This window comes from Anguilla anguilla, chromosome 12 (genome assembly GCF_013347855.1).
Source record: "Anguilla anguilla isolate fAngAng1 chromosome 12, fAngAng1.pri, whole genome shotgun sequence".
Lineage (NCBI taxonomy): Eukaryota > Metazoa > Chordata > Actinopteri > Anguilliformes > Anguillidae > Anguilla > Anguilla anguilla.
Window position 1 is genome coordinate 22,031,084 of NC_049212.1, and position 16,941 is coordinate 22,048,024.

The 16,941-nt window shown below is 51.7% G+C and overlaps 1 protein-coding gene across 1 annotated transcript in view; it reads right to left on the reverse strand.

The window, feature by feature from the left end:
* LOC118209690 (cytoplasmic dynein 2 heavy chain 1) overlaps nt 1-16,941 on the reverse strand; it is a 158,113-nt gene that overhangs the window by 22,713 nt on the left and 118,459 nt on the right. The window contains 1 exon segment of the mRNA XM_035385246.1: nt 3,904-4,020. Within this exon segment, the coding sequence (XP_035241137.1) occupies nt 3,904-4,020 (117 nt within the window).

A 16,941-nucleotide genomic window follows, 5' to 3' on the forward strand; every position in this document is an offset into this window, starting at 1 on the left:
CGGTCTCTGCTCTGCAGTAGAGCATCTTTACCCACGCCGGTCTCTGCTCTGCAGTAGAGCATCTTTACCCACGCCGGTCTCTGCTCTGCAGTAGAGCATCTTTACCCACGCCGGTCTCTGCTCTGCAGTAGAGCATCTTTACCCACGCCGGTCTCTGCTCTGCAGTAGAGCATCTTTACCCATGCTGGTCTCTGCTCTGCAGTAGAGCATCTTTACCCCTCTTTCCAGGCGCTATCGAGCTCGGTCATGCGCGGGCCTGCGGAACTCCCAGCCGTGATATGTCAGTGCGTCTGGGACCGGCGCTTTAGCGGGATAAGCCACCCAGAATACCCCGTATTGATCCCGCCTCCTTTGTTAGGATAAAACTGCTGAGCAGCGTAAGACATGATTTCCCATCTTCTGCAGGCCTCCCTGGAGTAATGAGCTCACCACCCACTGCTTCCTGTGCAGTAAAAGCACGCAGCGAGCGTTGGCTTTCCAGCGCGGAGAAAGGAAGTGATGCGGGGTGTCCTTGCAGGGGGCTCGCCGCTCCGGTGCGTCCGCGGCTGAATGACTGATGGGTACAGTGAGCTCCTCTGAGGCAGAGGGCCCTGTGGGAATGGGACTGCAGCGCATCATAGCTAAAGAAACAGCAGGATTACTGACGGGGAAGATCTGAGGGAAAGATCTTCCTCCGTGATTACGTTACAGGCATTTAGCAGACGCTCTTATCCAGAGTGACTTACGCAACTTTTACATAGCATTTACATTGCATCCATTTATACAGCTGGATATACACTGAAGCAATGCAGGATTAGTACCTTTCTCAAGGGTACAACAGCAGTGTCCTACCGGGGAATTTAAGACTAGCTCCTTACCCATTACACTACGCTGCTGCCCGGTGATGAACCATACGAACCAAAATCAACTTTACAGAGTTACAATCAATTCTGCTCCCTTTCCAATAGCTTTGGCATCACAGGTCTTAATGCACAGGCATCCAAGGTAATTATTCTCAACCTTACTTTACACACACGTAAACTGCTCATCTCTGCCGGTATCTATCAGGGTCTGTGACTCTACATACAACTGTGTGTGTGTGTGTATGTGAGTGTGTGTGTGTGTTTTTTTTTATTTGTCTGTACCAGAATTACCTCACGGTAGAATATCTACCATGGTGGGGCAGGGCTATGTCAGAACCTGTTTTACATTTTGAAATAATTTGATAAAAAATGTGATTACTGCATGTTAGAGTGCTCTACTGTACTGTTTTTACAGCCTGATTTCTTGGAATGAAACCACCGCGCTGCGTAAGACAAGACTTCTCTTGCTCTCTGGCTCCCTGGAGTAATAAACACACCACCCACTGAATCCTGCAAACTTTCTAAAGCTCGCAGCCAACATTAATTCAGTGACAGGAAGTGATGCGAGGCGTTCTTACGCGGGGGCCGCGAGGCGAGGGCGGGTGGACGTCGCTCAGCGCGCGCGGCTCGGGCCGGAAACGCGTGGCGGCTCGCTGCAGACCGCTGTTTTGGGAGGAGCGTTCTCGGAGCCGCCGTCGTTCGCGCGGAGTCCGGGCTACGGGCCTGGATGACAGACTCGTAGCTCTGCGCATCACGCAGAGGGACTGACTCACCCCCCCCACGCGGAGGAGCCCCCAGGAAACCAGGGGAGGCAAACAAGCGCAGCGCAGGAGCCAGTCAGGGCGTCAGCGCCAGGCACTACGGGCTATTAAGCAGAGCGAAAATAAACTGCGTCTATATGAGGAGAGGGGAGAGGGGAGAGGGGAGGAGGCCGAGGACGACGGTCACCCTCCTTTCTCACATCGCCGTTTGCCCCCGTTTTCCCCCACGGAAAAGATTCACACGCGTGTGTACATTCATATAAGTTCCTCTGGATGAACAAATGTCATGCAGTGTAATATAACGCGCGTTTAAAAAAACAGGGCTTAAAAGCATAAAGCAGTTGAAATATCTATCTGCCGTGCTCTCTCATGCGACGGGCTTTCTTATGTCAGAATCAGGGGCTGTGTGCATAAAGGTACAGAGCGTGTGTTTCCGGAGATCTTTAGGTGCATTATCGCTGTGTAAAAAGCCTCAAGGCAGCTTTGCTCAAGAGCTTCTACCATCTGTCCCTTGTCTCAGCTTTCAGCTGTTATTCCTTCAAGGAATGGTTGAATAAGCAGTCATAAATAAATACTATACTAATGAATATAACCATGAGCCATTTGCAAGAATCTATGCAGCGAGCATTTGGTAATATTACTACACACACGCGCACGCACACACACACACGCACACACACATTCTGTTGGCTGCAGAAACCACAAGACTTTTAAACAGAAATGAATGCCTCTGAAGTCCACAACCAATTAAAATATAAAAACAGAGATGACCTGATGTAAGTTGCAGACCCTTTCCTACGGAAAATCTAAATTAGGTCTGGTGGAAAGGATTAGGCCTATATCAAATTCAGACACATAGTTGAACGAATATGCACAATAATAGTGGTTCACATGATTTCAACAAAGGAAAACAAAGTGGAATATATGTGCCTGTCCTTGTAAGCAAAAAATGAACCATGAAGTCCAAAAAGCTTCCAGAACAACCTGGGGATAAGGCTGTGGTTGGAACATATCACTACGATAAGGCTGTGGCTGGCACATATCATTACATTTACATTACATTTCATTTATTTAGCAGATGTTTTTATCCAAAGCGACGTACAAAAATCAAGTACAGTATGACATTTTAAGACGCTGACTATCCTTTAACCATAGTGAGGACCATAAACTGGACCAGGGTAAGTGTCACTGCCTAGACCAGGATGCCCCTTGAGGTCAAGGGTGAGAACAAAACAGGTGAGGAAAGCCACCGTGAGGCCAGAGATGACTGAAAGAGCTAATTTAATGAGTGAGAAGGGTAAAAATGTCCAGGGGCCAACATTATCCCTGTGCCTTTATGAGAGAGGAAAGAACTGAGCCATTACTGAAAAAAACCCATCTCAAATACCATATGGAGCTCTGACAGTGCGGAGCAGTTTTGTAGATTAGAAATGTTACTTCCCATTTAAAAGTGTCATGATTTTCAAGCTCTGAGGCAACACAATGAGAGAACTGCGCAAGTGTGGAAATATCAAAGAAAAGGGAGACGAAAACATTTTTAACAACTTCTGCGGGGAAAAAAAACAGAAAAGAAAAAAAAAGAGGGAAATGCACTCACGACTCCCTGTGGATTTCCAGACAGCGGCAAAATACTCAAACGCAACTGACATTCAATGCAAAACATCATTATGGAGCCAGGCACCTCAGGCCATTGCACACTCTTTAACATTTCCTTTTCCGTTCCACTGCTCTGGACTAAAATGGCTGGAGAGTGTTTGTGAGAGGATCACAGAACCTGGCTGACCGGGTGATGGCTCTGGTGTACTGTACTGCAAGTGATTAGCCCTCAAGACTGAGTGATAACATTCCTTTACTGTTCAGTCTTTACACATTCATAGCAAAGGCACTGTACACTGCTGAGGTCTAAAATGCACCTGTATCTCCCCACTTGTCCCCAAAAAATTTACTTTTTAGGGGCTGTTATGCACTTAAAAAGCTACACACATTTACCGAAGCAATTTCTTCTTTAATGGTGTGGCAGCCATGTCCCTGGGAATCGAAACGACACACATCTGGACAACCAATGTCCACTGCCACCATCATGAACAGAGGAGCCAAACCTGGTTGTCACACAACAAGGATTCTGGCCCCATTCATAAAAAAGGTTTGAGGGCATTAGAGGAAAAATTTAAAGAAAGGGGGATGAGGGTAAGAGGGGCAGGAGAGAGGGTGCTGTACACAGCAGCTTTGGAGTGGCCCGGATGGAGGGGTTGTATGAGTGAAGAGAGAGGAGCGGGGACAAGGTGAAGGTCTCGTCTCACCTGATTCAGCTTCTTCCACAGGTTGAGGACAGGGGAGAGCCCGTTGGACCAGATCTCTCGATCGAACTTGGACCCGGCCGCCACCGACCTGCTCAGAATCCTCAGCTGTGAAATCACCTAGGAGACAATGACCATGGTAATGCATCTTTTCCACTGCAGTAAAATTATCAAGTAAGAAACTGTGGAACAAAATTATTAAGAAAAAATAAACATAATATAATCTGCCTGTACTAATGAAAAGGTTTACAAATAATTACTTTCCACATTTCAGTTAAGGCTAGCGTTCCCAGTAGACTGCACTCTCAGAATATTACACATTTCTGCTGATAGCAAATTGTGGCAATTTACAGATTTATCACACCCTGTAAACACTACATTGGAGCTTTGGACAGAGATTTCAAGTTTGATGGGTTTGACATGACAAGTCAGCTTCAACTGGTGTGATTTCCAGTCTGACAGACTAACACCTGAATAGCACTCTGGGGGTAAAAGACTTCCCAGGGCATCTCAGGCTATACGGGCATCAGCTATTTCTTTAGTATAATACTTTCTCATTTCAGTTGCAATACTAAAGAGTTGCACTCATGAAAGGAATTGTCAAGGCATATACCGGTGTTAATTATACATTAATTACACATTACAAGTAATTGCAATTGTGAATTTAAGCACAATTGGGGTTCATTATTACATTAATCTGGGTAAGAACAAATTTCATGAAACATGTTGCTTTTCCATAGAAACTTTCCAAGAAAATATTCTCCTTTCCATGAACATTTTGATAAATGATGTCTAATGAATCACACGAGACACACTGTCATGGAAAATTTGAAAGGAAAACTGTTAGCGATTTGCTACCTGTGCAAATGGAGATTTTCCACGTGTCTTTGAGCACTCAGAACTACAAAAACAAGATGACAGATGCTTCACAGCTGGAGGTCATATGTGATCACTTAAGTCTACTGAAAAAGTCGTGGATGGATTTCAATAGAACTTGGTGAAGCTGTAGACGAGTTTGAATTTGTTGAAATGACTGCCTGACAGACAAGGAGGTATTCAGCCCACTGAGTACTGCTTTGGGTTTTTCCCCCTTCCCTGTGGAATTATACAAGGAAAAGATAAAGTGACAAAATTCAGAGATGACATGTGTCAGTCAGGACAGATATGCAATGATGTGGTGGTTTGATCAATGACAAACTGTAGGGAAAGAAAGAACTGATTTTGTGATGCTTCACTCCCCTCTCTCCTCTGATAAATGGGTTTCATTTGCTTGGGCTGGACTTTGCGCTAACATTCGATTAGCCAGTCTGGCCCAAGAGAAGAGACAGCAGAGGAGGGGCAGGTCTCCTGGTCTGGAGATGATTGTAATTCAAGCTGAACTGCTGCGCTGTGGTGTCCAGTCATGGGTTTTACAGCCCATGTTTTATAGTACAGCAGCACAATTACACATAAAAACAGCCCCTAACGAACGGCCCACAGCGCCGGTCACCGGTCGCTAACTCCGCTGGAAGACCTGGCCTTTCAGCGCCGCCCGCGCGCGCGACGGCTGGGAGGCTCGGGCGGGGCGGGGGGTCACCGCGGGGGGAATGGGGGGCTGAAGGAGGGGACGGAAGGAGCGGCGGGGCTGACAGTGACGAATGGGACGGAGAGCGGGAGCCGGCCTCGATTGGCCGACGGCTCCTCGGGGAGAGAGGCTCCGGTCGGAACCGCTTTCTCACAGCCTCGTTATCCCCTCACCCCCTAACGAGGGCCAGGCCCCGCCCGCGGGGAGGCGTCACGGAGAGCTGAGGGGGGCGGGAGAGGAGCCCCGCGGGGACCTGAGGTTCTGTCAAGGAACCCCGCGACCAGAGCGCAACCGCCGGGGGGGGGGGGGGGGGGGGTCGGGCTACGGCGGGTCTGGCGGGAGAGAGTGACAGCGGCAGAAGCGATCTGCAACTACATTCTATTAACCCTCAATCAGATTAGCTATCGACCACAGGGGCCGTAAAAGTCAGCGTGGGGACCTGCCAGCCCCGCTCTCCCCGTCCCTGGCCCCCCGTGCAGTGACGGGCTGGGGGTTAAATCTGATGCGTCTGTCGGGGCAGTAAAATAACAGGGCTAACAGGCCGCTAATCTGGAGCATGACGCTGCATGCGTGAAGAGGAAGCTCCGGCACAAACCCACCGACCCGGCGGTCCCATGCCGCGGCCACGTGAGCAGTGCATGATGGGACACGGCCAGCACACCTGAGGGGGGGGGGGGAGCTGAAGCAGCGGGGATGGCTAATGAAAACATTCATGCATTAAATCCCCTTTAAAAAAAACAGGCGCGCTAACGCCTGGATTACTGGGGTCTGGCGTCTGTGCCGCTGCCCGGACCGGCGTAAGCAGCTTTGGGGTGATGAGCGGAGCGAGCCAGGCGGAGGCCGCGCCGCGTTTGGCTGCGCCGCGTTTGGCTGCTGTTCAGACGCACAGCGGCCTGTTCAAACCTGAGATCTCTCAGTGAAATCTTCTCTCCCCGGTGAGCACCTGAGGGGAGAGGGGGGAGAGCCGGTGGACCGGAGCGCGCACAGAAGACTCCTTGTTCTTGTCTTCAGGGGAAAAAAAGAAGCTAAAACCATCATTTCAGCATTTATTCTTTTCAATTTAAAAAACACGACTGATTGCCAACCACCAGATCACATATTGGAATATGAGCTTTGTTGCTCAGTTAACCAACAGGGCAGTGATTACCGTATATTACACTATTTACCCACTGAGGTCCTCACCACTGGAAGCATAACACCTCTGACAAACATCACACTCTGTGAGGTGAGAGTCCTGGATGTCACTACCAGCTTGAGGAAGGAATGTGGACACAAGCAGACTGCTCCATGTCTGTGGCCCTGACGGAGGGCTAAGCTGAGAGATCTGTTCCCAGAATGAGGCCGCTCTGGTCTGGACTGCTCCATTACTGAAGGGCTTCTCACCCTGTTCCCAGAGTGAATGAGGCTGCCCCTGGTGCAAACTGAGCTCACCCTGCGCCCGTTTCAGCTGCCCTTAGCATTTTACGCTAACGGAACTGAATCACTCTTCTGCCCAACCAATCAGCAGGCCCCACGGTAATACAGGAAGTGTTCATATTGATAAAGTACATGAATTATTATCATATGGGCAATTTGTATTGTGCTTCTGCACCTGCATCTAATAATAATGTCTAAACCAAAATCATTCTGTAACCCCCCCCTCCCCCCCCCCCCCACCAAGATAAGGGCTGCCAAAGAAACAGATGCATACATTTGAGAAATCCAATCACATCATAAAGGCGATGAGCGGAACAAAAAGCAGGGGCATCTGCAGCAATCAATACAGCCTGGAGTCAGAGAGGGACAGGAGCAGGCCTTCTGTCAGACGCTGAAGTCATCTACAAGCCAAATGCGGCTAAATAATGAAATAAGTCCGCTGCGTTTGGGGGGGGGGGGGGGGTGAGGAGCGGGGGACCATTTCGCCCTGCTGACCCCAGCCGAAGAGGGGGAAAGTGTGGGGGGGAGACGGGAGAGTTCTCGGGGCGCGCACTGCATCATCTCTGACAGACACATTCTAATTACGTTCCGGCTGGCCGAGTTAAAGCGCCGGGCTCCGCGCGCCCGCTTTATTGGCCGCCCATCGAATGCGCTGCCGGGAGACAGGCGCTGATTTAGAGGGGACGACCGCGAGATTAAACGCACCCCCACCCCCCGCCTCCACACCTCAGCACCCCACACTCAGCCCCCCCCCCACCCCCCCCACAAACACACACAATCGCACAGAAAAATGAAATAAATAAAAATGCGGGTGCAGTTCATTAGCATGCGCGGACGGCGCTGCGTGAGTGATGACACCAGTTTACACTCTCTTTATTAGCCTGCCTGATTTAATTGATATCGGGCTGCCTCTATCGTCAACCGCATCCTTCATCCTCCCCCACCCCGGTGTCCCCGCAGGAAACTTCCTCCTCTCCTAAAAATAGCCCGCCCTTCGCCCCGCGCCGCTTTCTTTATCTATCTATCCGTCTCTCAGGGGGCGGCGCGGTCAGGTCAGGTGGTACGAATCGACCGGCGTGTGCCGCGGCCGCCGGTGCGGAGCAGGACCCGACGGTTCGGAAAGGGACTGTGCGCCCCCACACGTGGGCCGTGGGCCCTCCTCGCTCGGCCGGGCGCGTCCAAAAGCGCTCTTTTCGAGGGGCTGTATTTCAGCGGAATGGCTCCCGCCACCACGCGGGGGTCCGGGGGCCTCGCTCACCCGTGTCCCGCGGGGGGGTCGGGGGGCCGCGGTCATTAGAGCGGCGGCTGATCCATCGCCTCCCCGCTCGCAATGTGCAGCTCGTTACGCGACCTGCCCAACAAGCCCGCTTAACTCTCCCAGGTCTTGGTGAGGACATCCTTTATTTTGGACATGACCCCATGCCCCTCCAGCCCCGCGCTCGACCCTCGCCTCGCTCCGCTTGCTGCTCTGCAGCCGGTGGAGATCCTTCACCTGCCGTGGGCGTGTGCCTCGCCCGTCGCTAACCCGGGCCGCTAGGCTAGCTCTCCCAGTGAGCTGTCTCAGGAGCTCTCCTGCAGCTGCTGAGGAGCCTTCTGCCCCTGGAGGAGCGCTGCCTGCGTCTGACGCCCTGTACAGCGCTGAGAGAAGCTGCTCAGGCACTCAGGCTGTAACAGGCACCTCTCTATTATCACTATTTCTACACCGTCACTCAACACTTTCCACTTGCAGTAAATAAACAGTTCAGGTTTTTCTTTTTTTTGAGAGGTACGCCAACTGGTCTCTCCTTCACTTGAATAACTGTGTTATACTGCACCTTGTATTAACTGACCTCAGTGTTATACTGCACCTTGTATTAACTGACCTCAGTGTTATACAGCACCCTGCATTCACTGACCTCCATGTTACAGTATGCAGTTATACAGCACCTTGTATTAACTGACCTCAGTGTTATACAGTACCCTGTATTAACTGACCACAGTGTTATACAGCACCCTACATTCACTGACCACAGTGTTATACAGCACCCTGTATTAACTGACCTCAGTGTTATACAGTACCCTATATTAACTGACCAGTGTTGTACAGCACCCTGCATTCACTGACCTCCATGTTACAGTACACAGCACCTTGCATACACTGCGCTCAGTGATACACAGTACCAGGCAGCCCTCAGTGGGCTCAGGGTGAGGGCTGTAAGCAGCGGGAGAGTTGTGGTGGAATGAGGGGCAGTATTTTTAGCCAGATGAACGGTGGAATCAATAGACCACCTGCTGAGGAGCCTGATTGGCTATTTGGCCAGTGCAGCACATGGCTGTGTGCCAGGAGGCCGATGGGAAGCTTAATGACGGCCGCAGGGCTTTGGTCAAGCGGCCACCCAGCGGGCGAGTGTCTGAAACAGCCACTTTATTTAAGAGCGGTGTCAGAGTGCAGCCCGCGCGCGTGAGAGACCGCTGCCCTGCACGCCGCTCGCCAGAGCCCTCGCCCTCTCTCACGCCACGGCGCTCGCGCGCGCTTTTATGCCCGTCTTTAATCCCGGCGAAGCACACTTCCAGCGGAGACGCGTCGGATTTATAGAGCAATACGCCCTGACACGTCTCTAATGTAATTCACGCAGGCGCTGCTCATTCTCGGCTTAATAAGCTGCCTGCTTATGGGATATTGCCTTTTACTTTGGCTTTAATTGCCGGACTGTCCCTGCTGAACATGGGCGCTGAGGGGGCGCGGCGGGGGCGCTGAGGGGGCGCGGCGGGCCGGAGGCCGGGGCGGGATCGCAGGGAGCAGCGGGCCTCGCCTCGCCTCCGCGGTTCATTTAAGGATACAGCGGTACTCGGGCCGGAAGCTTCCGCGGTGGCGCCGCGCGCCTCGCTCACAGGAGACGGGTTCGCTCTGTCCCGCGCGTTCTTCTCCTGCGCTGCCCTTGGGCTCAGAGGTCTGACTGGCAGGAGGTGCGCGCAGGCAGAGCGGGGGGCGGGGCACTGGGCGAGGGGGCGGGGCATGGTTCGGCCCTCCGGTCAGTGTGTCGGGGGGGAGAGACGTCGCTCTGCAGCACTGACCCGCAGTCAGAGGCTGCTCTGAGTCTGCTCCACACACGAGTGTGAGAGCTGTGCCACAAACAAAGCGTGTTATCAGTGCAGATCTAATGGGGAAATGCAGCTTATTTAAATGAACGGCCTTGTATCACGGTCTGCTTTCCGGAACATTCCGCCACCCATCCCTTTATATCTCCAGCTGTCCATCATGCAGACAGGCTGCAGACAGCGTGAGCAGCTGAGGTCAGAGCAGCAGTGCAGTACGGGGTTAGGGTGAGCACACTGAGGCACAGCACACTGCAGCTCTTTACCTCCACCTGCAAAAACTGACCTTTCCCCATAGTCTAACAGGGCCCAGCATTCCCAGAGCATGCTGAACAACACATCTACAACATACAGAAATGCACACACACACACACACACACACACACACACACACTCTCAATAACATGCAGAGCTGCAGGCACCCTTATCCACACGCGCACGCACAGACACACACACAATCACACACACTCTCTCTCTCACTAACACACACAGAGCTGCAGGCACCCTTATCCAGACGTGCATGCACACACACACACACAATCACACACACTCTCTCACACACACACACACACACACACACACAATCACACACACTCTCTCACTAACACACACACAGCTGCAGGCACCCTTATCCACACAGACACACACACACACACACAATCACACAAACTCTCTCACTAACACACACAGCTGCAGGCACCCTTATCCACACAGACACACACACACAGACACACAATGATGAATCTATTGCATTAATAAGATGCAACTTCCCTTTTTAATCTGGAGATTACCCATCAATACCAATTCCCCAAATAACCTTCTGCTTTCAAATCCACTGCCAAGGAACTGCAGTTATTCCCTGTGATCAACATAACTGTGCCTCTTTCATTAGGGAGATGTGCCATCTTCATCTTCACCACACCACACCACCTCTTTACCTCATCCATCACGTCACCCTCATCCTCATCATCACCATCACCACGGCCACCAACTCATCTGCCTCATCATCATCATCATTGCTCTCCCGCGCCTCTAACAGCAGAGCGGATGGGGAGGACAGGGACAGACTCCGGCCCAACCTCAAAGCGCAGCCCCAGGCCGGGGTTCAGAGGGACAGAGGGACAGAGGGGTCACCTCCTCTCTGAGCTGCTCCAGGCTCCTTTTTCTTGCTGACGGTGTGCCCGCTCTGGTATTCCGCACACGCCGTTCCCCTCTCCCATCGCTGACGCGCATGTTAATGAATCAGGCTCGGAGCTGAGAGACAGGGGGGGAGGAAAAACCGCTCACACCGCTTTCTGAGAGCAGGACCACAGCCCGGGAGTCTGACATCACTTCCTGTTCACCCGATTCCGGTGTGAACTCCCGAGTGCTCCGATGGTTCCCGAGAGCCTTCTGCCAGTCACAACCACCAAAGATCGAATGTCCAGGGGTCACACACCTGTCACAGTCACGTGACCCCGGTGGCCCACTGCCATTGGCTGTGCTGGCCACTGTGACTATATTAATTTACGCTGCACACACACGATGACCTGAAGTGACCTGGCAAGCACAGATCTGAGCGGCACCGTGCACAGCCTCCCTCTGTCTTTGGCAGCTCGTTACGGCTCCACCGCTAATTAGCTAATGAAGCGCAGTGAGGTTTCCCAGGAAGAGGCTTTTACAGACGGGCAATGCAGTCTGGAAACATGCTAATGGAGTAAGTGACTATGCAGCCGCAGAGGAGTGGTCTGAGGACACAGGCGACAGGGCGTCGTTTTTCTCACTGACTGCTTCAGAAAAGACAGGTAACAGGCTGGATGCCAGGCAACAGGCAATTTCTCTGCCCTGAGACGCAACAGCGCTACTGTCCGCCTCTGATGAGGACAGCGCGCACACACAAATGAGATCAGCAGGCTACTCTCAGCGTAGAAAGATAAAGCACAGCAACATCACAGACACGAACTGAGGGATTCCAAATAACCCTCATCACCCGGTCTACTTTTCTCACACTTGCGCACACACACACAGACACACACACACACGCAGAAACGCAGACACACCCACGCGCATACATACGCACACACACGCATACACCCAAACACACTCTCACGTGCACGCACACACACAAAATCATAATAATATAAACACAGCTGGATGAATACACTCAGAAACAGTGCGATTCACATGCAGGTGCACTTGTATAAACACACGCAGGCACAAACTCCCTCACGCACACACAGCGCATTCACCAAAGCGTCTCCCCTGGAAAACGCCGGAGCGCAAATCGCGCCATCATCTCCCAAGCGCGTCGCGTTAGGGGAATCAACGCATCGCCGTCGGTAACCAGCGCCGGACACCATCTGCATGCTGGGAATTGCAATCAGCGCCGGCTGAGGCTCCGCGGAGCCAGCCCTCATCTGTATGGTCGGGGAGAGGACAACAGCGATATTGCCATCGTGAGTAATGGCGGTAATACTCCAAACTTTCAGTATGCGTGTACACGTGTACACGCGAGCACGCCATGCGCCGGGGATGACTACTGCACGCCCGCATAAATAAATAAAGGTCTCGGGCTAAGTAACGCCAGCGAGCGTCTGAGAAGGGGATAAATAACGGGAGGCATATATAGGGACATATAAGGCAATAACACTTAATCTCATGCTTAGCGCGGCTGCCTGTCGTCAGAGGCGTTGAGCACTGTGTGAGCACTTGACTGCCTCGCAGGGACCCTCCAGTGTTAACTAGATCCTCGGCGTCAGAAGTAGGCCAAGGATTTGCCTGAAGGACCCTGTCACTTACGAGCACCGTGGAGACTCGGTATCAGGTGAGTTTATGTCCTTTGCTATTAAACTACTGTACTGTGTGTGTGTCTGTGTGTTTCAGCGTTTCAGTCTATGCGTGTGTGTGGTGTGCGCAGTATTCGTGTGTGTGTGAGTGTGTGTTTGTGTGCTTGGTGGGGGGGTATGGATGTCCAGCTTCATTAATATAAGTGTATTTTCTGCATGAAGCTCTATTTGTGCAATGATGTGAATGAAAACCAACATAAAAATAATATTCTAAATCTAACTTAAACAAACATATGTTTATCCATCAGTTCACAGCTCACAACACAGACACACTCAAACACAAATGCAATTATTGTAATAATATGTATGTATATAGGTTCTGAACATATGCATGTATATACGCGCACGCACACGCACACGCACACACACACACACGCACACGCACACGCACACACACACACACACACACACCCACCCCCGCTGAATAACCCTTCTCTTCCTGAGCGGCGAGAGCAGCCTAATAAAGCCTGGCATGCAGATGGGGTAAAGATGAAAGTGAGCTGAGTGAAACTGAGCGAATGTGGCGCTGCGGAGGCCTGACTTTGTGTGAATGTTAAATATTCAATAAGCTGTGTGTTGAGAGAGCTGCGCCCGGCACAGTCAGTAATGACTCCAGAGGCTGCGCTCTTCCCTGTGCTCCCGGGCTCCAGCCAGCAGCGGCAACACGTCCCCAAAGCCCCGGCCGCTAAAACCTGTTCCCTCAGAACGGCATTATGGGACTGAACCCGCGTGGTCTTCTGCTGCTTCTGCAACGCAGCGCATGCTTATGCATGCGGCATGACGTGCGTTTCAGCGCGTTTCATCAGGGCTGCATAGTGCAGGGGCTTTATGCAGGGCCGCGTTGATACGCCTGCGGGAAGCTGCGGGCCACGCCCAGGAGCCCCGCCTCCCTGCCGCACGCCGCCTCCACTAAAGGGGACGGCACCGCGACAGAGGCACACAAACCGCCCGGCTTTTACTCCGGTGATATTCAAAGGGCTCTGGTTTCTGTGGAATACCCAGCGGGCCGTGTGTCATGCAGAATATTTCTATTTAGCACTGGAATTTAAGCTCAAATCCCCCAGGGCTCCTCACTTCTCTTTCGCATGCAGTGAGTAATGTGTTTAAGGCATTTATGCAGAACGAGAGCTCGACCTCTGCTTTACTCCTCAAGGCTGGTGCCAAAGGGGAACGCAGAAGCACAGAAGACAGCTTTGGTTGGCCAATGCCAACAAAACGTTCAAGAGCGGTCAGTGGTCCAGCAGTATGTGACTGTGACCGGCAGACCACAGTGAAGGGACACAATTCTACCAGTGAGCTCAAGATTACCGGATGTTTTAAACAAGTGAAAACAGAAATGAGCCTGTGGCTAGGACAGCACCTGCTTCAGCTGAGGGCTCCCTGCACGGGTGTGGAAGACACACCAGCGATTTAAGCACACGCGGAACTACAAGCGGAATTCCAGAACGGGAGAAAAAGGAGGCAGAGGAAAAAGAGATTTGGATTTAACATGTCCTGTGAAATCCTTTAGCTGAGGGCAGAATTCATTTGGGCATGGCGTGCTGTGCCAGAACCCGCTGGCTTTCCCTTTCCTCCAGTTTAATATACACATAAATTAATCTAGCAGAGCTAAATCTACCATTTTAGAATACAGGAGGGAGTGCCCATATGAATAGCAGGGTTAAATTGCTCAGTGCTCTTGCATGGCAGGGAATTAGCAGCGTCTCGCAGAGTAAAGCTGAACTGGCGAGCGGAGGCCGCCTCACGGACAGACTGCGGCACGTGTTCCACGCGCCCGTTTGATAACAGCCTCCATTTGGACAAATTCTGCTGCGCTCGGCGATCCCCGTTTTCCCCCGGAGAGACTCATTTCCGGGGCCCTCTTGTCACAGAAGCAGCAGCAGCCGACCTGCGGACCTGCGGTAATTTCAGCAGAAATGACACGCATACATAAACACGTGTGCGCGCGTGCGCCCGCCTACGAGCTGAACCGTAATGATCTCCCCCCGAGAGGCGGGGAATGAAACAAAGCCCGTCCCACGCACGTTAAGAGCCGGGGGGGTCCCCTGGCAGGCTCCGCCGGGAGGTCAGGGGCGCGGCTCCATTCCACCGGGCTTCCCGCGGGAGGCCTGAAATCCCGGCTCTCGTCAGGACCCCATCCTCGCACGTCCCTCTCAGACAAACACGCCTAATTATTTTCGCGCTGGGGCTCCTAGGCGGAAAGCCAGTGGCGCTTTGTCTCAGTCACGGCGGAGCGCAGACGCTAACAGATCCCCGCGCGGGCGTGCCGTTAAGGACTCGCGGGAATGGGTTTCCGGGGCGACTCGCGGCCCGTGGCTGCAGTGCTGTGGCCCGTACCGCAGGCACAGCCCCGGCCTGTTATTACTCTGTATTCACCCTCAGCAGCGCGTCCGGGCGCGGCGCTCCTGCGCTCTCACAGCGCATTAAGGTGATTAAGAGTGCGGGGAGCACTTTCAGCAAAAGCGGCGCAGTCCACAGGACCATCCCGCGGGAGAGAGAGCAGAGGAAGTAACGGAGTTGATGCTGCTTTTCTAGTGAAGGCGCTGACACACGGTGGCTCTTCGGGACTCGCACATTTGGGAGAGTTCAATCCCAAACGCAACGGAGCGGGGACGCGCCTGTCTGCAAAGGTGACTCACCGTAGCCAGGTAACCGCGCGATCCAACAGCTAAACTGCCATTTTCAAACGGGACATCTAACTGCGCTAAATCTGGTCTGGGGAATTCATTTAACGCTGCAGAGAAAGATAAAAGAAATGCACTGAACAAACAAGACGTCTGAAGGAAGATGAATACATTAGCAATTACTGTTGTTAAGGTGGCAGTCCTGAAATGAATAGGACCAAATGATCAGGAATGCGTGGAGGCCATGTCAGAAGTGAAGACTCCGCACAGCGCACTGTTTATATTTAGATGTCACATCTCCACTGAAGAGCTAATACAGAGAGGCCTGGGAGAAAGTCAGCTACATAAATTAAACACACCACCATGCGCACATTCAACAAAATCTGCCTGAATGGCTTTAAAATAGGCCCCAACCCCCAAAAGCTCTAAATCACAGTAATAAAAATGAGAGACAATGCAGGGGAAAGCCACTGTATCAGCCCCTGTAATTGTAATGAATTAAAACACACGGCTGTAAAGGCTCTAATTAAAGTCGCAAATCCCCATGAAAATAGACGCACTGTAAATGAAGAATGCGTGGCCTTCAAACGCAGAATGGATGTGATACACAACATAGCACAGACACATGCAGCCAGACAGGGAGAAAACTGCGTGTGTTTGCATGAGAGTGTGTGTGTGTGCGTGTGTGCGTGTGTGTGCGCGCGTGTGTGTATGTGTGTGTGCATGTGCATGTGTGTGCGTGCATGTGTGTGCGTGTGCATGTGTGTGTGTGAGACTGTGTTGCTGTGACTGTGTGTGGATGTGTGCGATTGTGTGTGTGTGTGTGTGAGTGAGTGGCTTGTGCGTGTATGTGTGTGTGTGTGTGTGCGTGCGCGCATGTGTGTGCGTGTGCATGTGTGTGTGTGAGAGTGAGTGAGTTGCTTGTGCGTGTGTGTGTGTGTGTGTGTGTGTTTGTGTGCGCGTTTGTTTGTTTTGTGGGTGTTGTGCTGTATTGAATCACAGAATGACTCAGGGAACTAAAGAAACAACATTGCTTATAGCAATAGGATTAGCTGTCAGCACTGAATTGACGTTGGAGGCTGAATTGAACACTAGCCTCAGTGCCAATCCTTTAAGGCTGAACACAGTGGTTTTTTTTAAGGCTGGTTCAGTGTTTTTAAAATATAAAGAAACCACAGTCAAGGGAGAAACTTTTGGAACTAAAGAAACAGAAACAGTGTACATAGCATTGTAGGCTTCAAGAGAGGGTTAAGGGTTAGGTTAAGGTGAAGTGTAACCTGAATTTAAACATTTCTCCCACAACACATTGGTTTGTCAAATGAAATTTAAGCCAGGCTAGGAAAGAAACACGGCAGCATTTGATGTGCAAAAAGGTTTTTCTGATGCATGCGTTTTGACTCGTAGCAGATAGTATTGAACACATTTATTTACATTCATTCAAACACAGGCAGAAGTGCATGGCCAGGTGTGCTGTGCCACCTTTCAGCACAGCATAAACGCTTTTGTGCATTGGATCATTGTCTTGCTGCATAACCCA